The sequence below is a fragment of the Vanessa cardui genome, chromosome 17 (assembly GCF_905220365.1).
Source record: "Vanessa cardui chromosome 17, ilVanCard2.1, whole genome shotgun sequence".
Classification (NCBI taxonomy): domain Eukaryota; kingdom Metazoa; phylum Arthropoda; class Insecta; order Lepidoptera; family Nymphalidae; genus Vanessa; species Vanessa cardui.
The window spans coordinates 2046886-2069819 of record NC_061139.1 but is presented as its reverse complement, the minus strand read 5'-3'; the positions used below and the strand labels follow the sequence as shown (position 1 = coordinate 2069819).

Here is a 22934-nt window from a genome sequence, read left to right as displayed (position 1 = left end):
ATGTTATGTTCCTTGTGCCTGTAGTGACACTCACTCACCCTTAAACCGGACAGCAATACTGAGTACTGCTGTTTGGCGCCAATACCACTATGCAAATGTTTTTTATTATTATACTTATATGGAAAAAATAAGTATACGGCTACCATTAAAAGGCACTACGGATTTAATATTTAAATGAAATTAATAACCATCTCATATCAGTTTCCAATAGTATGTTTTTTCTTGTACCGGTTTTATGTCTGATACGATAAATAGTTTAACAAATTACAAGGTACTGCTTTTTGTTCGTAGTGTCAAATTTATGAAGGAAATGCAATGCATTTACATAATAATTATTCACATCGATGATTTCAAATTGATCGTCGTATACGAAGGTCATTTACACATGTGTGCGTAAGTTTCGTAGTGTGTTTGTAATGTGTTGTATACATTTTAGGAATATATTTGTTATAACTTTAATTTGAGTATATTGTTAGTCTTTCAAAAAAAGAAAATATTTTTAATTTGTTTCATAAAAACAAAAAATAAATCTCAAAGATTGTCTCTTCCTTTTATCTCAGTAAAAATCGTATTATAATATCATTTAAGCGAGATCTTACAAAGCCATCTCTCGGATCTTAAAATCGTCATAAAACAAAATTAAATTTAATGTGACGTTAGCACCGGTTTGGAAAGTAGATTCTACCGAGAGGAACTCATATTTATCTCTAGTCGTATTCATGTATACAAGTCACATTATATATAGATCTTTGAATCAAAACTTATTACACCACATTACGAACGGGTTGGTTTTTGTACAACACGTTTCCTCCAAGGGGCATTTCTTTAACAAATGAACATAATATTCATTACACGATTTTTTTTATTATAGCGTATGATGGGCTGACATTATTTTTAATTACTAGTCGTATCCTGCGGCTTCGCTTGCGCTTTAGACGGTTTTTTGTTATTTGTTACGAAAAATTTGGCAAAAGGAGTAAATTCCTTGGAGGTCAGATTTGCTTCGTACCAATCAATAAAAATTTATTGATTTCGGTTCATTGGTTTAGTCGTAAAAGACCGATAGACAGAGTTAGTTTCACATTTATAATATTAGTATAATAGTATATATTGGTACCCCATTTTTTTAACGATTCCGTAAATCGTGATTGCGCCACCAAAATTGGGAAATGTGCTGTCCCTTCTGCCTGTAGTTATTCTCAGCTGGGCTAACTATTGAATGAAAAAATATTGTTTTAAATCGACAGGCATTTTTAGAGAAAACAAACTCTTCAGCTTTATTATATATACTATTGATTAGCGCGTAAGAATTTACAAACTCTTTCCTGGATATGAACCCGCAATCGTCGTTTACTATCAGTAAGAAGATTTATGAAAATGAAGTAAATTTGAAATAAGGTAAAACATAGCGTCATAAAACCGTGACTTTCATCACAACTGCGTTTATTGCAATTAATATATCAGCGAACACGTAACAGTGAGTCATAGAGTCGATATTCCTACGTGACGACACCCTCGTAACCAGACGTCAAATAAAGAAACGATTACAACCGTGCACGCGATAATCAACGTAATGTTTAATTATATTCGATAAACGTTTGCCTCGTGTATAGACGTTTAAAGGATAATGTCATATAATTACAATGCAAATATCAATTAACTATACGTTTTCCTTGTAAGTTATTTCATACAAATTTGATCCTCCGTTGGTCCTATAAATTTTTCCTCGATTAGAATTCTACCTACATTTTAATCACGTGCGACGTCTTGGAAAGTGAAACGCAAAAACGGCGGCTCTCTTCGTTCCTTTATCGTCGTAATCTAAAGGAACCGAAAACCAAAGAACCCCAATCCCTTTTTCGTGTCTCCCGAAGCGGATTCCTACGGAATCACTAACAGCAAAAACAACTAAAAACTTTTTAATTTTTTATAGCCCTCAATAGGTCAACGATTTACTGGCCGTCTAGTGATGTGAAAGTCGTTAGCCTGATTCTGACACCTTGGACTATTGTCATCACTATTACAAGCTTTATACTTTAATTCGAGTTTACCTTTCCGATTCAAAATAAGTCATATGAATAGCGATAATATGTGTGTTACTATACTATAATAGTATATATAATATAATATATAATATAATAAAGTTTAACAAAATTGATTTAGACTAACAATAAGACAAATTTTCTTTATATAAAACGAGAAGAGGTCTTGTCCCAGCTGTGGGCTGAAAGACCAAGTTTAGAGCTAACAAGAAATAAAAAGATCAAAGACCTAAATAGAATAGCCAAGGGCTGTTTTTTGTGTGCATTATATCCCTTTGCGATGACTTCCTCGATTGTATCGATATTATTGATCCTTTTTTTTATCGAATAGGGTAAGAATACTTCAAGGGTGGTCCCATTACATTGAAAATAATTCACCGCTGAGGGTAATAAACAAGGTATTCTATAAACGGTGCTGTCTCATTCGAGCAGAGCGTTTAAGTCTACAAATATTTTAAAATACATATTGTTGTTAAGCTTCAAAGAACGCTATATTTTTTATATATATTTTTGGTACGTGTCCCGCGTAATAAAAATATATTTATACAAGTTATAAATAAATACGTGTAATTATTTATTGGATTTGGACAAAGTTACGTGTTTTCCGATAAGGGAATCTATTCCTACTTCTTACGTATTCTTCAAGTTATGTTTAAGAGAAAGGGCATGACTAACAATTTACGTGTCAGTTTGTAAAAAAAGTCTATCATAAAGATCATCGATCATCGAATGTGTGTCGATGACCAAATAAGGAAGTTATTTTAGGGGGATATTGATTAAGGCTCAGATTTGAGTTTCTTGCCGGTTCTTCAAAGTAGAATCTAAGTTCCAAGTCGGGTGTTTACATGATTAATATTGTTAATTGACGTTTCAAAAGTTACATTTGGCCTACTTATAAACATTGTTTAGGTTTAGTATTTAAACTCATATTTTTTGGATTATTATTCAAACGAACTTCTACAACTTATAACTTCTGAAATCTGAAAATCTGAGCTATCTGTCTGTCTGGATCGTCGGTTATATATATACAATAGTAAAGTATGCTATGTGCTTGGTATTCAATCTAGCTTAATACCAAATTTCATCAGGTTTGTTTATTTGTATAGCCGTGAAAGTAACGTTATTGTAAATAGCAGACGATTCTGTTTAATATTGATTGTAAGTTTCTTAATTTACTCAGTGTTTTGTGCGAGTCTCTTAACAAGAACCGAAAATGAGACATAACATCCTAGTTATAATATTAGTGTGACTGGTTATCATGCGAACTATATGTCAGCCTATGTGCCAAAAAAAAAATTACTGCAAAAACTTTTTCAACAATAGATGTTTCCGAATTCAGAGAGAGGTTTAGAAAGTATTTTAAGATATATGTATTTATATTTAATTATAGATATAATATAAACTTACGGGATCCTAATCTCGTGTTCAAGATCGCACGTCCGGGAAAGTGTCAGACTATGTGTCGCCCTGTTGCCCTTCCTTTTGATAACGATAAGAAGCATCGAGTAGGGTGACTGCAGATTGGCGCGCTTTATCGTTTCAAACTGTTCTATTTCCACACCGATAACGTCTTTTCTTAACTTTGATTAAAAATAAAATGTTCAGAACGAAAACATAACAATCCAAACACAAAAATAAGATAATAATACTCGATCATATTTAGTAACGAGGAAATACATAACATTAAAATTTCGATTCGTTGTACGTATATCCATATCCATATTTACGTTGACCTCATAAAAATAACAATGGTCCTAACCGAAATCAGAACAATGCTGAAACATAACCAGCAAAAGTATCGAATTGGAACGTTGTCACACTATGGATTACGACGTAGGTACCTAAAGTTCTATTTCTACTAAATGGGTAAGCATGAGACCGCATACTCGGTTCTGTCGACCGCAGGCCTTATCTTGTCGAACGAGTTAAGCTGGTATAACATTTGTACAGCAAGCTATGGATATGTGGAGCGATACTTTTTTATTATAAAGTGACGACGCGTTGTCATATACCATACATAGTTTGGTATTATTTTAAAATATGTTTTGAAAAGGTTAAATTTGAACAACATCGTAGATAGCGTTATACATCGTTTTATTACTGGATTAATATTTTGTTTAGACTATTCGTCAGGTGAGAAATAGTATATTGATAAACAAATATTTTTTCAGCTTTCGCCTAAAAACAAAATTATTATACATGAAAATAAATGTTCGCCTGTTTAATTATTTCGCCTAAATTATTGAAACGATTTGATTACATTATTACTTCTGGTTTAATTTATTATGGGGAGATTGATGAGTAAATGGGTCACGTGATAGTATAAAGTCACCTTTGCCGATATGCTCCTTAATTGGTACTGCTTCCTACTGCCACACTTGAATTTTTCAGTGTTATATTGGGTAAAACAAACGGGACACAGCTGTATTGATCTTTGATATCTAGTCCACTAACCGCCCTTTGCCGGATAAATTAAATAATTTTCGACTTTACTAGAATAGAAATAGTAATACATTCATTAACTATTTTAACATAAAGTAGCATCATAATGGCCGTTATCACACCGACATTACAGTGGAATGAAGGCGTTATGTACCGCGAAATATCTTTCAACTATAATAGAATTAATTTATGATAACAATGTACGAGTTGCAATCGATTTCGTCTGCGTTGTGTCTAGTGCTTCACAGCCTCGTGTTTTATGATATTTGCAATTGTTGAACGAATTACATCATGTCATGTGACCTTGGATTTGCACTTCGCTAGGGCACCTTCGATTGAACATGACTTCCACTTAGCCAATGCACCAGTGTTACGTACGTTTGAAATGTATGTTTAATTATAGGATGTTGTTTCAAGAAAAGAGTCTGAATGATGCCTATTAAAAACCATCGAAAACTAACACATACTGTCTTCCATATAATCTTGTATAATGCGGTGTAAACCTATAATAACAAAGATTTGTCGTCAATCTTCTTGTCCCTATTATTTTTCGACTACCATTATTTTTTTTGAATACAGATTAAATAAATATTTCTTTTTAATGTTATTTACGACAATGAAACATCGTAACATTAGGAACAATAAGCGTGGGTGGCAAGAAGTGTCCTGGTGATCTCCTCTTTGGTTGGTATAACGGCCCCAGGGTTTATAGCACCCCCTGCACCCTGGGCTAAGAGCTATCTTGTATGTTTGGACGACAATGGTTCTATTATTCGTATCGAATCGTAATCCTTGACGTTCAGCGTTATTCTATTCTACTAACATAAAAATCTAGTTGCTGTACGGTAAAGTTGGATTGCTATGGAATCGGTATCGTATCATAATACATATAAATAAGTTAAACTGAGGGCTGAGGGACGAGGGCCTCATTTGTGATTGAGCTGAGATTAATGTTTTGGAAAGAATAGTCTTAAGTTTTAATAAGCCCCTGTATGTTTAATTTAGATATCTTGTCCGTGAAAATCGTTTAAAGAATATTTTTACTCATCTACCTTGCATATTGTTGTATCAATAATTTACAATATACGTTGTGAAGGCTCTTGCTGTAAGGCCTTATTTACCTTACATTCTCTTATCATGGTTACAATATATGTATACAAACAGTTCGTACTATATTATATATATAAAAATATGTTAATATACATCTCTTTGTTATAAAAATACTTTGATAAGTAGCGTCTGATCGATTCATCAATATTTGTACATATATACTGCGCATTTTATATTACTGCTTCAATTGATATCCTTTGTATATTAACTACATTTTAAATTTACATTATTTAAAAAAATATTCTTAAGGCTTTTTGTACTGTACTGATGTTATCACACAAGATACGTCAATGTAACTGTATATGACTATTATATTTCATATAATTTATTTTCAGGAACTATAGTTTATTGCCGATTCCTCGCATAGATACCTTTATACGGAACCAGTGGTATCTTTAAATTAAATTTAACCTCGTAAAATAACGACTAAATGTGCTCGTAAAAGTACTGAATAAAGTATATTTTGAGTATGGATTATAGTTTTGCGAATAACGTATAGGATACCATTGTACAAACTTTTCAGAGGTATGGCAAAGTATACGGTTGTTTCGTTACTTATACTTACCTATATATATCGAGCTCGTAGTGTGATTCCTGGAAGTGCGCCGCAATCTAAAACAATATATACTGACACAACAATCGATATTGTTACAATCTTTGTCTCGTCTAAGTGTATTACCCGATAGTGGTGTATTGTTGTATGCAGATTTTAATTATGTCCAATATAACTATATATGTATTTTGCAAAAGCGATTCGTTTGTTCCATATAATTTGGGTACATATGTTTATAGTTATGAATCTCTGAATTAAAAACGATTTGTTCCCAATCTCCGGATTGATTTGTTAAAATTTTTATAAAACGAGTGACGTCATAGGTTTTAAAAGAAAGTAAAAACGTTGCCATTCCAATAATTTGAAAAAGATCCCATTCACGATCGTACGAAGTATCCTTATTCGATTTTTTTTCTCGTCAAATCCCCGCAGACTTATTTTATCTCTCTTGATCTCTTCTTGTATTGTACGGTTGATTCGAATCTGTTCAGTAGGTTTTATTGTGATTCAGATATAATCACTTAATTGTGATACGACATTGCTGAAGGTATTGGGTAGTCAAAATTGAGAAACGTCATTATTACCAAACACTAAAACTTTCCTGTTCGAGTTGGTCCAGTGGATAGCATCATAACCAAACGTCGGTCTAGAATCTGGCACGAATCTGTGCTGATTTTGCATGTGCCTAATTGGTGCTGTCAAGGAAAATAGCGTCGTCGTAAGGAAATTGCATCTGTGGAATGGAGACAGACATTTGGTTTTTCCGGACTTTTCAGACATGTGTTTCCCGCACTGGTACAGTCTCTCCAATATCCTACTTTTTTTTATAAGAACCCTAGGCATTTTTAAAGAATATGACCGTAAATAACTTGTTATATATAATCTTTATTAACAGAAGAATACAAATCATTGCGTGTATTCCGACTTGTATCTTGTATGCATTTTCGTACAGGGACCATTATTAAGGAGGCATGATCCGTTAACATTATAGTGTTCATGTTTCTCAAAGATCATGTTTGTTGATTATAAGTAATCACTATAAAATGGGATTACGATTTCCACACAATTATAAGTAAATAGATGTGTAGATTTCTACCTTTATTAAGAAATAGTAGAACGTATTAGGTTTGAAAACTTCAGCAGTAGAAGTAGTAGATTTTTCCAACGATATAAGAATTTATTTCTCATTATAATTATGTACGAACGAATAAACATTATTAAATAAATTTGTAATAATAAATCAGCTGACGTTTATTTTGTAATGTAAAACAAAACAAAACTATGCGCCATATTATACCCAATGTTCGATGTACATATTAAACTTATACAAAAATATGCAGTGGATTAATATAAGTCGCAGTTTCAGTTAAATTCTGTCTATTGACGCGACAAGCGTTATTTTATTAGTACTAAAAGATCTTTGAAATAATTGCGTTCGTTCTCGTTTTGATACGTACTGATCTCAATCTCAATAAGCGTGTATAATTAAAATCATTTAAACGTGTCGCTAATACAATAGTATTATGTTATATCACATAAAACATCTTCAATGTTTACGTAATCTCTCCAATTTCCCTGATAACTGATAAACTATCACACACTCCGCGCGATATGGCCACTCGTGAATAATTGTGATCTTAAAGACAAACTTATGACTTGAAAACTAATACGACTTTATTGTAAATATTGCATTTTTTTATAATTGGTCGGTTAATGAATCTCATGATGATAAATGAGCCCTGCTCGTAGACTTTGACGTTGAAAAAAATCAAGCAAGGAATGGTCAACATCGCCAACGCTAACCTATCTAAGGAAGTCAAGAAGAAGGCAGGATATATTAATTCAAATAATTGTATTAACTAATATGACTGTATTTTTTTAAATTTTGAAAACGAGTAACTACTGAGTTTCTTGCCGGTTCTTCTCGGTAGAATTTACTTTCCGAACCGGTGGTAGCTTCATTTAATTGTTAAATGACGATTCAAAAGTGCTTGTAAAAGCCCACTTGAATAAAGTTTATTTTGATTTTGATTTTTGATTTTGAAGAAGAAAGTCCCATGTGCTTCTAATTAAAGTGTCTCACTTATCCTTCAAACCGGAACACAAAAATAAGTACCAAGTGAAAACTACGTTCGACCAGTGTATAACTTAAACTTGCTCCACACAGTTTATCATTAACACTATCTCCTTATTATATTAATAGCGTAAGCCGATTTTTGTGACGGTGTTAATGGAACGTTAGCTGCACATAAAAATTGGTTAGGATCTCGTTTTGAAGACCTGTAAGAGAGAATTAAAGAGGATAGTTGTACTCAATTGTTATGATTTGACAAATAATTAATTTTAGTCAGAGGAAAAATGGTACGAAAGTATTTTGAATAAACGGTTAATAACGTAATGAAGATTACAAGTAATCTGTTATATTTGAGCCAATATATTGAAGTCTAAATTCATACAGAATAAAAAGAATACTGAGATTCCAAGAATTTAAGGCGTTCGTTAATCGTTTGTACGCTTTTCACGAGGATAAGTTATGATATCGGGTTTCAAACTAATTTCACTTAACGCGTAATAATTTCGTTTCATTCCATTTAACGGTTTTTTTTTATATTAAAAATTGCTCTGATATAAGGCAGTTAAATGGAAATTTGATAATGTAGGTCATAAAGGCCAAGACCAAATGGCGTAACGACTGACTTTTATTATTATTATTATTATTTTAATTGAAAAATATATAGGTATAATTTTTTGAAGAGTTGTCTAAATTTTTTGCCGAGATGAAAAGTTGAATGTGATCTCTTATGAAATAACTATGACGATTTTCATTAAATTATTTCCAACGCTGTTCGTGCATATTGATATAATTTTATCAAATGTTGTACTTTTTTTTTGCTTCTGCGCCCGATAAGAATTAACGTATGATTAATAAAAAAAAGACAATTAAACACACCTCCGTTAAGTTATATAATATTGTAAAGATTATATTTTTTGTATTCTTAGTATTTATTGTATTAAATTTATTATTATCGTTTTATTTATAATTTATTTTCGTAAACATTATCACGTTAATCCAATGACATTTATAGATAGAATAGATTAACTTAATAAACAATTAAACGTGATGGTTTGTAATGAAGACGTTATAATATAATAAAGCGATATTATGTAATCAAAATAATTATTATTATGATAGAGGAAAATAGGGGAAAAGAGCGTTTTCGTAAATTTAATTCATAATCGTGTTAACGTTAAGGATCGTTTAGATATGTATAGAATATGAATACATATTTTTTATGTCATTTTTATTCAAATTTATGTTAAAATTCGATGACTTTTTTTAATAATATGAACATAATACATATGTTCCCTTAAAAACAGTATACTAAATAGTTTTTAATTAACTAAGTATACAATAATATTTGAACGAGTGTCGCGCGGAATTGTGTACTCATTCTAACGATATATAGTTTCAGATATTTAAAAAGTATCGTTGATTAAGGGCATATAAATAACTACTTAACAGAAATAATTAAATAAATTTTGGACTTTTTGTATGATATATCAAATAAATGCATGTGTGTATAGATTGATTAAATGTATTACGTATGTAACTAATCAGATTCACCCCTTTATAAAGCTTCTTCAAATCAATTTCCGAAGCCATACGAAGGCGATGAAATAAATTATTTATAAATGATATTAAATGAAACTCAATAATCTTGTCGTTTACATAATCTGTTTACTATCGACCGTGAATCAATAACTTTTATTTTATATTGATAAGCTTTTGAAATTGGAATTAACCACTTATTTGGTGTTGCCAGGGAAGATTTAATTTGTTGATATTTTTTGGCGGGTAACACGTTTCCATTTATATTGGTAAACCTTGTCCCGGCTGTGTATGGGTGTATGTTGTCATGGCGAGCGATCGGTATAGAAGTGGATGTGTTTGCAGTCTCGTGTAGTGGATAAAAATAATATCCATGTAAAATACAAAATTGGTGTAGTGTTGATTGGTCGCACAGTGTAGAAGTGTATTTATAATATATAAGAATAACAATAACAATATTTATAGAGAGAATGATAGTTAAGCCGTTTATGTATTTTTTTCACACTATAGTTTTATTCTTTAGATTTTTTTTTGAATTACATTAAATATTCAATAAATCATTTTCTAAACCAGCGATAATAAATGGTCTGATGATGAAACTATGGAGTTGCTTTTTAAAACAAATCGGATTTTCAGTATTGTTCTTGTTCAGTATTACGTTGGAAATCTAGCTTAAATAATCTCTAATCTAGATTCAAGCATATGTATCCAAATAGTACTCTTTTGATGAGTAATAAGATTTTTTGCGTGTTAGTAAAGAATACTAAACATAGTGTGCCTTTCCGACTTGCGACGGTTCCTTACCAAATGTTATTTCAGCCTTTTATACCTTGACCGCTAGCTTTTCAATTTTTGAATAAATTGTCTCATATTAGTTTAGGCTTGAGAGTCGTAATTTACTTTTTAATTTACAAGTAACATAAGCCTTTTAATTACTCCATATTACTAAAGATAATTTCGAGAGTGATATAATCACGGAATTCGGACCGTATGAAATCCTTAGCGCTTCTTATCTCTGCTGTCTAATATATTTCCACAGATTATTATAATATGTCTTATCAAATATTTGACAGCTGCGTTTTGGCGCTTAAAATTTTTTCGGTCGACTCATAATGTTTTAATACTAACGTGAAAAGATGAAAACCCGTAAAATATATAAAGCTAAGCAAATATAAATATACTAATGCACGATAATTATTATTTGGAACATAATTTTTGAACGCACCCGTAAACGTCTTAAAGGCCGCCCGTTGAACTGTTATGTCATTGCATTTCGTGGATTTGTTATCGAAATATCTCGATTATACGAATTTATCGAATATATGTCATCGACGAAAAAAAATTTTTTTTTCAACAATCTCTAATTGTGAATATATTTATAAAGGTTTCGATCGGGTCTATTGCCGACTTGTATGAAATTATTTATATAGAGCCTTTCGGACCATAAATATTTGGCAAATATTTTAGTTTTAGGATACTATGTATGTATTATATTATTGAAAGTGTTTCAACAATATAATACATACATCGAAATGAATAACTTTAATAATAAAAATAACCATGTTAATTTAAAATCTTATATATTATTGAAAGTGGTTTTTGGAGCATCATAGAGTATTCTTAAAAAATAGGAAATTTTTCAGTATGATTTTTAGGAACGAAAATCTTTTACCTGACTTACAGTAGAGTGAACGGGTAGAAATCGTCACTTCAGGGAAAAGCCCTCCAGATAACGTATCCCTCTCTCGTTCTCTCCGTCTCTTTCTGTTGTATAAATATATTTAAACTTATTTTACATTATAGTTCTATTTCACATGATATTAATCATAATAATTTCGTCATTGTTTAAGTATTATGAAACGTTGTTAATTAATTTAATTGTGTCTCTGTTATAATTAAAGCTACTTTATTCCAACAAGATGTTCTACGGCAACTTATTTTTTTTTGAGGATGTGTATCAGTGTCCATATCATAGACATCGTTTAAACAGAAGGCAAACAAAAAGCAATAAGTAGTTCTTACATCATAATACATATTCATCGTTCACGTTGTTGTCCGTTTTTTAAACACTTTTAGTGAGCTCGCCCACCATTCGACCGTGTCACGACCGTGACCGCGTCGTTACACAAATGTCATTATTTGTTAAGTCAGGGCTCCGCTTATCGTAGACTAACCCCACCGTCTGACTTTACTCGACTAACAATCTATTTTAAAATCACAAAAGTCGAGTAACTTATTTGATTAATCTAGATTCTGTAAACGAATATTTCTGCCTTTTAATTTAATGTTTCATAAAAAATCGAAATGTAGTTTTCACATTTATCGCGAGAGCGTAGCTAATTAAATAACTATAAGCGAATTATTGAAAACATAATATAAATATTTACAACGTAACACACGATTACGTTTCAAATACATTAAAAATCGTTGAGGATTTTAGATGAAAATGTTGTATTTTTTTTAAAATAGTCAAACAGATAATTCACAAACAGCTCTATTTTACATTATATATGATGGAAAAGAATATATATATGTAAAATATATTTAAACGCGTAATAGAGATGCTTGAGTTTTTTTTTGGGTGATATTCAATGTACCACCCACGTGCTCACTGGGAGAAGCCTTTAACCGTTCTATCTCACCATGTCATTATTTGTTAAGATCCAATGGAAACGCTTAAGCCTCTGGTCAATGACCTATACCCCGATTCTTGGCCACGGTGAAGTGTTTTGAGACGATTGGGCAACAAACGAATGCAATGTGAATAAAACTTGCTTTATCGATACATTGAATATTATTTACTATCTCCACCATATTGATTAAAGAACGCTCTTCTAGTGTTACTTGCAACTATAAGCAATGTATAAAACGTAGTATCACTAATCAAATCAAATCAAAATAAACTTTATTCAAGTAGGCTTTTACAACCACTTTTGAATCGTCATTTAACAATTAAGTGAAGCTACCACCGGTTCGGAAAGTAGATTCTACCGAGAAGAACCGGCAAGAAACTCAGTAGTTACTCTTTTTTTTACTCACTAATTAATCATAAAATCTAAGAAACTATAACACCTAAAAACTTGAAATTTGCCAGGTAGGTTCCATAGCCATCCACTAAAGTTAAGAACCGGTTTTACGAAACTCCATCCCTCAAGGGGTAGAACAGGGGTTTGTCTTATAAATTTCGCGCGAGTAAATCGGCATGTCAAGTTGGTATTATAAATTATTATTATTAAGACAATGAATAGAAAAGGTTAATATATATATTTATCTAATGAATACGTAACAAAAATGAAGCTAAATATAATTATAACCGAATTAACTCAATTTCGATTACTTTAGGGCGCACAACGACCACACGCTGTAATGTACACCAAGCCCTATTATAATTATTATGTTAATAAATTGCTCTGCTCTATGTGGTTTCAATCACCGTAGTGTAATGTTACATGGTCTAAAAGCAACATTTTTTTTTTAAATGGATTCGAAGTTTCTCTGACCTCAACCTTTATTTTATTAGAATAGATAGATTATAGTATAAGCAATTGTGTAGATACATTTACGTAATAAATATAAGCCGCTACAATGTAGGCAGATTTAACAGTTGAATACCTCGAGAGTCATTGAAAAGTATTCAGTATGTTTGTTACCTTAGTATATACATATATTTATATTCTATGACAGACATGTTTCTAGATGGAAAAAATGAATTGCAGTTAAGTTTGTTGTAAAAAAATTATGTATTGGTACTGTCCTCTACATAATGTTCAATAGTTGGTGATAAGTTCGTAGGTAAAAAATAGACTATGTTCATCCTTGTAGTTCAAGTATGCTTCATAACAATTTACACCAAATTCGGTTTGGTCTTGAAAGAACGAGTGTCGAGATGGCTCAGTGGTTAGAACGCGTGCATCTTAACCGACGATTGCGGGTTCAAACCCAGGCAAGCACCGCTGATTCATGTGCTTAATTTGTCTTTATAATTCATCTCGTGCTCAGCGGTGAAGGAAAACATCGTGAGGAAACCTCCATGTGACAAATATCATAGAAGTTCTGCCACATGAGTATTCCACCAACCCACATTGGAACAGCGTGGTGGAATATGTTCCAAACCTTCTCCTCAAAAGGAGAGGAGGCCATTAGCCCAGCAGTGGGAATTTACAGGCTGGTGTTGTTGTTGTTGAAAGAGCGACAGTCAGACAGAAAGACAGTTACTTTAACATTAATATTAATATAGATTGAATTGAAATGATAATCATACTTTAAATACAGCGTTGGTAAGATTGTTTTCAAATTGAAATCAATTTCATTTCTTCTTATTTTTAGGTGTTTCCAAAAAGATGATATAACTGTTTGTTAGCATATCAAGGTCGCATAATTGATTATGTTCGTTTTCCCTTAGCGTGTTTTGAAATGTCGGTAATTTCGGTACGTTGTACGAAATCCCAATACGAGTCGCGACCGCAGACAACTTCCATTAAAAGGTTTCTCAGGCGATTTTCTGAAAATATGTTAACCACATTCCCACATAACCGACGCACACGTCTTCGCATACAACGTAAGCTCGACGTTGTTGTGTTACGCGAAATATCCTGATTCAAATCAACTTTATCATCTCCGTCTTATATGTCTCTTTTATTTATTATTCAACTCAAATATATCAGATGATTATATTAATAAAGATAGGCCACTGTGTTTTAAAGACAAAATGACTTTCGATTTTGATTTATTTATTTATAATACAAAAATGTACTACTATAATTTCAGGACAAGGTTTAATTTGATATTACAGAACATTTAATAACGCCTGGAGTTAGGCTCGGGTTCCATCACAAGTCAATAATTATTGCAAAGAACAACATTGTAAATCTGTTTATTTGATAAGAGCAACTATGCGAGTTCCTTGCCGTTTTATCTCGCTTGAGGCTGCTTTCATTTTTATATCATATAAGGGTTCAAACTTTGTAAGGCACAAATTGAACCAACCATTCCATCATTCAAAGAGAAACGCTACATGAAATTTTCAGTCATTAGCTAGAAATGAACCTTGTGACAATGATTTTATAACATTACAAACAAAAGACAATCGATGACGTATTATGTTAAAAGTTAAAATATAATCATATTACTTCCAGGTGGAGCGGTTCGCGTTCGAAGACCACGCACCGCCGAAGATAGAACAGATCCGGCCGTTCTGCGAGAACGTCCACGAGTGGCTGAACAAAGATTCGCGAAACGTTGCCGCCGTGCACTGTAAGGCTGGCAAAGGACGGACAGGTTGGATATTATTACAGTAATCATTTACACGTGTAACCAATCAATTAATACTGAGCGGTGTGTGGAGTTTATTGCAATTGTTTCCGCTCGATAATCGTTGATTGTTTTAGTTTTTGACAGTGTAGCGATTGTTACCAAAAATACACATAACAACAGTCTGTAAATTTCTCACTGCTGGGCTACGTACTCTGCTGAGAAGAAGGGTTTAAACATATTCCACGACGCTGTTCCAATGCGGGTTTGGTGGAATACACATGTGGCAGAATTTCTATGAAATTAGACACATGCAGGTTTCTGTTGTTGTGCACGATATTTTTCCGTCACCGCCGAGCTCGAGATGAATTATAAACACAAATTAAGCACATGAATATTCATTAGTGTTTGCCTAGCTTTGAACTCACAATCATCGGTTAGGATTCACGCGTTCTCACCATTGGACCATCTCGGCTCTCGATTGCTTTTTGTTACCAACAAATATATATGTATATTTTCTATTAGCCATCCATGTTTAAAGAACACTACCGTTTGTGACAAATATTTGTATTGGTCATACGAATGTTTGTCGTGGGCTACGCGTTTGTGTGCCTTCAGACACCTCCGGCACGAGGTATTCCAGTTATTTGTACGGGTTGCATTGATTCGAAGCGTTTTGTGAATCGAAATACCTTTATTCTACTAGCCAGATATTCGTGGCGAAATATTTTTCCGTACGTAAAGATTTGTGGAAAGTTCCAAGTTGATCTCTTATCTTTAATCTAGGTTGAGACCAGTTAAATACAAGAGCTGTGTTGTGGATTTATGTTTACAGTGACCCAGGCTTATAAGAATTGACCGAAAAAAAACACCTATACAAAAACGTCGTTGTCAAATGTAAAGTTTAAATGAATAATCTTATTGAATCGATCTATGCAAGCAATTTCATCCTAGCGGGTCAAAGATAACAGAACAGACGAATATATTAGCAGAGGTCGAGCATGTGTAGACCTTCGAATCAGCATACGAATACTGTTAACATCTAAAAGGCGCGTTCATGCGCCTCCCTCGCCCATTCCAGATATTTATCGGCACCGCTCCGTTCGGATATAATAGTTTCGAAGCAGTTTCGATAACAAAAGTCGACTCGGCAAATTACACGTGCCCGTTCAATTCCCTTTGATGTCGTTTGACTATTGTCATGCAAACAATAAAATTTCTCCCAAACTCGGGGGCGTAATTGCGAAATTTCTTTACGACCTATAATTGCCCGAATTACAAACGGCGGAACTTTCACGCGTTGTCGTAAATTTCGTGCGAGGACCCTTTGGACGGCCTCCTTTTTGTGGTCAACCCTGAAGGGATAAAAAAAAAGTAACCGGCAAAGCCATTCGATATGAAAGGAACACGCTCGGTCGAGGAAGGATCGTGATCATTTCACTGTCATATATTTTATGGTTAAATGTGTATGTGATAGCCTTTTGTTATCTTTCCTTTGTGCTTTGTTCATGAGATATATTTTGATTGTTTTTATCAAATAGTTGGAATGCATTTCACTTATAATGTGTTCTAAATTTGATTTAAGAAAGTAGGTTATCAATTTGGTCGTTTTTTTTTAGTGCATTTTACGCGATATCTTCGACGCGTCAATTGTGAAAGGATTTTATTGATTATTTTTTATTAAATAGGATTCCAAGCATTTTCCAATTTCAAAATAAATATCAAAATTACACGCACACATAGATAAATATCTACACTTTAATGTAAAACATAATATTTTTTTTAATATGTTGTAAACACGAACCCAAGATACGATCTAGATCACAAGCTTTATATTTTACATATATGATTGGACGACAGTTGGTATATTAATATTATAAGGAGGTAAAAATTTTTTAGTTAAATGGGGGAGGAAATATTCAATTCTAATTATATCCAAAAAAATCATTATTAAAAATACTTGTAATAAATGCATTCTTGTCGAAACCGGGGCGGTTAAACAGGCATTTACAGGTAGTTAACTCTGTTGGATTTTCCTACTTTTATATATAATGTTATCACTTTATAACATAAGAGGTGCTGTAGTATAATTCAATGATCACTTATAGTAAACAATGAACACTCAGACATAATACACTAGGAGATTAAGGTATCGTCCAGATAAACTTCAGTGCAACCTGTACGATTAGTACTTTCATCCGACTTACGTAGGTTATATCGCGTTATAAGTTTCACCCTCGAGAATGATCGCGGATCTATTTATCAAATAATAGTTTTCGAATCTATTATGTAACCTTGGTTCGATTTGTTCATTTACTAATTACAGCAAAATATTTGAGTGTTGATTTTATAACCAATTTATCGATAAAATTTAATTTAAAAAAAAAAACTTACATTATTTTTATAAACTAACTAGCCCGTTCTGACTTCGCTCGGGTGGACATAAGTTCTTTTTTAATTTATATTTTTCGTTGTTTTTTTTTTCGAGTTGTCGTTCTATTTTAACTTATTTATATAAAAAACTAAAAGTTCCTTATAAATCCCTGTGTCAATTAATGAAAACCGCATGAAAATCCGTTCTGTGATTTTGGAGTTTATCGCGAACATAACAGACAGACACACGCGGCCGAGGGACTTTGTTTAATATGTAGTGATAAAAGAAATTAAAATAATTTCATTCGTTTATTTTCAAGCCTTTCTTTGAAAAATCTTCTTCGGACAGATTATATTTTTATGGAATGTTTTGTTTTATAAAACAGTGATATATATGTATATTTATAATGACGGACTCTGTAAAAAACTCGAACGAATGTAACGATACTAAAAGCAAAGTAATACATTAACATACATTAGTGTACTGGACTACAGTACGAATAATTAATATAGGTGTTTATACACAGTATAAATACAACATATGTACATATATTACGATTATGTCCTCCTGACCGATATCGGCCACGGCCGTCCTCTTGGGATACAAGCCAATTTCGTAGGACATATTATTACGCTAGTGTGTGGAGTGAAGTGCACTCATTGCTCTCACACAATCCAGGACTGCAATTTCAATGCGATGAAAGACAAGCTGATTACAGACTCAACAAAAACACTCGTTAGATATTAAAATAGTGCGTCTCTCGCGTGGCTTCGCATTGATTCAATAGATTTTTAGGTATTTCGAAACCGGTGACATGTTTTGTTTTGGTTTATATAATAATAGTCCTTTATTCCTAAACATAGGGTTACAAGATGACCTTGAGTTCGGTGTGCCTTTTTGCATAGGCCTTCTCCAATTCCTTCCACTAGGTCCTGTCCCTTGCTACTCTCATCCATAGTGGTCCCGCTGTCTGTTTCATGTCATCTTTCCATCTCCTGACTTGACGACCCCGTGTTTTGATTTAATTTCATTGTAAAGTGACGAAGTCTTTTCGCACGTTTCGTTTGTCACTTTTTTTTATTCTTATGTAAACTTTAACGCTCTCTAAATTTAGTTATTTGTTTTAATTTTTTTTCTTAATATTGGACAACGTCAGAGACATTACTGTGATCCCAATGTAAGTAGCTAAGGTAGTTTTGCTATGGAAAATCAGGAATAACGACGGTACCATAAACACCCAGACACAAGACAACATTGAACAGTAATGAACTTTTTCTACATCGACTCGGGCGGGAATTACCTCGGAGTGGCGTACTCATGAAAACCGGTGTACACAATACTCGACCACGGAGGACGTCATAAGTAGTTATTTGTTAAATCATAACAATTAAGTAAATTACAATCAAGAATTTTCTTTATTTTTCTGCACATCAACAACTGGAACTCTTCAAAATAAGACCATAACCTATCTTCTTCGTGAAGCTACACTAGGACAAAAATCGGCTTTTAATATATAATAATTATATACTAATGATGCTTTATGATCTAGCTTCTAAATCAACGAGGTGTTCTTTAATTTTAATATATATATTCACTCACAATAGCGCGCCCCTCCATGCTAATTTTTTATGGGCGTGCATTAGTATTAGTGTGTGGCATTCGTGCTTACAAGATAACTTACTGTGTGTTTGTTCGTACAGTAGTACGAACAAACACACAGTAAGTTTTTTCTTAGTAGTAACTAAGAAAAAAAAACAAGTAAAACAGACGCAAGAAATACAAATTAGATTCTATTTGTAGGTATAAATAAAATTCTTCCATGTTAATTTAAATTCAAATCAATTAGCCTCATGGATTTGTTTTAAACTTTTAAAAAAATATTACGAAAATGAATATATTCAATTTGTTTACAGGAACCATGGTGTGCTGTTATCTCCTGTACAGCGGTCAGAAGGCGACGGCGGACGAGGCATTAAAGTTTTACGGGATAAAAAGAGCCCACGACGAAAAAGGTAGGAGCTTCGAAATGTTCGCTACCTAGTACAAGAGATATTGCCTAGTAATAGGCTATTTGACAATGCGAAAAATAAATTGTCAATTATTGTAATTAGTATATATTATAAGTTTAAAATTAGTTATTTATCAACGACAGTTGGAAATAATACTTAATTTATTCAAAAATCCGTAAACAAAAATGCATTTTTTAAAACTTTTGTGATGTGTCACAAAACGCTTCTGATTGGCCGGGCTTATAATGACGTCACTTGCTTGTTAACCTTGTTTGCCTTCCATATGTACCACGGATTAAAATACAGGCAAGGACGTCACCGACTCCATTGCATCGCCATATTGTCCAAGTAGCGTTTTCGCGCGCTATTTAAATATGGAATTTTTAGTATGATATTTTTCGGCAAATATGTATAGTACGACACAACTTAGATGTCGCATCGGCAAAATTCGTAAAACCGATCACATCCGAATTGAGTACGCTATCCCAAATTATCAATATTTATTTCTCATGCGAATATGATCTTTGCACAAACGTAATAACTTGTAATATCATATGATCTAATATATTCGTCCATTTGACACGTCAATTTACATGCACTTGCTTTCTCTGAAGCGAGAATTTATAGCGTCGAATAGCGTCGAATGGCGCGATAGGGAGCTATTTCTATTGGTCGTGTAAATTGGTAGTAATCGGTTTTATTTTCATTCCATTGCATTTTCCGATGCTACATCTAATTTTTGTCGCACTATACTAGAAATAAATAACTTTTACTGGGTTCGTTACCCTCTAAATAATATAAAATGGATTAGAAACATCAGTCGAATAGCGTAGTGAGTGGTACCCATACCATTGTAACTTTTACTGGGTTCCTTACTACATCAGTCGAATAGCGTAGTGAGTGGTATGGTATGTGTGACGTATGTGTGCGGCAGGCGTGACGATACCGTCGCAGCGTCGCTACGTGGAGTACTTCGCGGCGCTCGTGCGCGGCGGGCTGTCGTACCGCGCGACGCGCGTTCACGTGCGCGAGCTGCTGATGTCGCCGCCGCCCGCGCTGACGGGCCTGCAGGCCACGCTCGAGCTGAGCGTGTCGCAGGTCGAGCCGCAGTTCAAGGCGCCGCTGGGCGCGCACGAGCTGCGGCGGCACGACAGCGCGGCTCGCGTCTCGCTGGCCGCCTGCACGCCGCTGCAGGGCGACGTGCGCGTCGACGTGTACTACAAGCCGAAGATGATGATGCGCAAGGAGCGACTCTTCCACTTCTGGTTCAATACATTCTTCGTCACGGCCTGCGTGGGCGCCACGCCCGTGCCCGCGCCGCACGACAGTGAGTGCTCGCTATTGCATTAAATGCTTAGTGTTCAACTTAAGAGCTGAGATGGCCCAGTGGTTAGAACGCGTGCATCATAACCGATGATCGTGAGTTCAAATCCAGACAAGCACCACTATATATATGTGCTTAATTTGTGTTTATAATTCATCTCGTGCTCGGCGGTGAAGGAAAACATCGTGAGGAAACCTGCATGTGTCTAATTTCATCGAAATTCTGCCACATGTGCATTCCACCAACCCGCATTGGAACAGCGCGGTGGAATATGTTCCAAACCCTCTCCTTAACGGAAGAGGAGGCCTTTCTCAGCAGTGGGAAATTTACGGGCTGTTACTTACAACTTAAGGCGATACGTACGGCGATATTAGCTTACTTATACCGTAACAAATATAACATTAACCTAAAGTTGGCGACTTTGATGTCGGATTTAATGAGGTATAATGGTAATTGTCTGAATGAAATCAATCAAAAATCAAAATCAACTTTATTCAAGTGGGCTTTTACAAGCACTGCAATAACAATGACACGGCTTACTCCCTAAATACAGTATGGAAAAGGATGTTTGCAAAGAGTTATTATTGAAATCTAACAGGTTAATCCAATAATACATAAAAGTATTTGTACTTGTACTTGAAAAAAGGTATTTTGTTTTTGAATAGGAAACATATATACCATTTAAAAAAAAACATTTCTATTTATTAACATAAAATAAAATATTTAATGTTGTTAATATTATGACTGTTCTCCACAGGTCCAAACTTAGAAACGTTCAAGCTGACGCTAGACAAGTGGCAGTTGGACGACGCGCACAAAGACAAGCAACATAAACTATACAGTCCCGATTTCAAGGTAAATGTTTAATTTAATTAAGTAACTAGCCTTTCGCCAAATAACAGTACTCAGTACTGTTGTGTTCCGGTCTGAAGGGTGAGTGAGCCAGTAACTACAGGCACAAGGGACATAGCTCTTAGTTCCCAAGGTTGGTGGCACATTGACGAAGTTAAGAATAGTTAATATTTCTTACAGCGTCATTGTCTATGGGTGATGGTGACGACTTACCATCAGGTGGCCCATATGCTCGTCCGCTAACTTATACCATAAAAAAAACTATATTATGTTATGTCTCCTTTGCCGGAGGTTACACCGCAACATCTTTAAACAAAAATGCAACAATGGTGTCGCTATTTGGCGATACCATATATGACGATTGGGTGTTTAGGTTACACTGCAACATCTTTAAACAAAAATGCAACAATATGACGAGTGGGTGTCTTTCTTAATAGACATGTCCAAGGAGCCACAAGCAAGTAAATCGGTCTAATCGCATGATGTATTCCAGGTGGAACTGATAATCCAGAAGCAGCCTGAGTCGTCGACGTTCAGTACGCAGTCGATCCGGGCTCCCTCCACGCCCTCCACGGCGTCGTCGTGCTCCGACGCCGACGAGCACTGGGACTCCGGTGAGCCGCCCCGCACCCGCAACCCCCCCGCACACAACCCGCCCCGCACCCCCCCGCCCTACTGCGACGATACGACCCGCAGCCCCCCCACTCCCCCACCCTACTGCGATCACAGGACCCCGTGTATGGACACGTCCTTTGATTTGAAATCGTTTCCCGATAGAAGTAAGGATAAGTCGATCGGTGTGCCCACTGGCGACTTGTTATGTGAAAAGTCTATGTGTTCGGATGTAAGGTACCCGCTGTCTGCGGACAGACGGGCCCCGGTGACCATGTGTGACGCAAGGGATAGTGTTAGAGATCAGGGTTTCGGTGATATCAATGGTATGTATGATAACGTACAGTGCCCCGTTAACACTGAATCGTATCCCAAAAATATCAACACGAACAATGAGGTCCACAGAGGAAACTCTCAAATCCCGAACTACGACAACTTATATCTTGCAAACTCAGACAGGACGAAATATGTTAGTCAGGATCCTCAGGCGGAGTATTCAGTTAACAGAAATCTTAATACAAGCCATACGTGTAACGATACGGTTAGCAATGGAAACAAACACCATATAGAGGAGAGTCTCTATACCCACAGACCCGAGTATCCCGTCAAAACGGAACGGTTCCCGGGCAATCCCGAGTACACGATCGAATCGGACTTGTACGTTAAAAAACGTAACTATCCAGTTAATACCGTGTTTACGAATAAAATGGAATATTCCTTGAACACTAACATCTACCTTGAGAAACAGAGCTTGAA

At 34.4% G+C, this 22934-nt stretch overlaps 1 protein-coding gene across 1 annotated transcript in view; it reads left to right on the top strand.

The window, feature by feature from the left end:
* LOC124536661 (phosphatidylinositol 3,4,5-trisphosphate 3-phosphatase and dual-specificity protein phosphatase PTEN) overlaps nt 1-22934 on the top strand; it is a 55837-nt gene that overhangs the window by 28373 nt on the left and 4530 nt on the right. The window contains exons 3-7 of the mRNA XM_047113212.1: nt 14893-15034; nt 19295-19393; nt 20325-20717; nt 21472-21569; nt 22060-22180. Coding sequence (XP_046969168.1) covers nt 14893-15034; nt 19295-19393; nt 20325-20717; nt 21472-21569; nt 22060-22180 — 853 coding nt within the window. The remainder of the gene's footprint in view (nt 1-14892; nt 15035-19294; nt 19394-20324; nt 20718-21471; nt 21570-22059; nt 22181-22934) is intronic.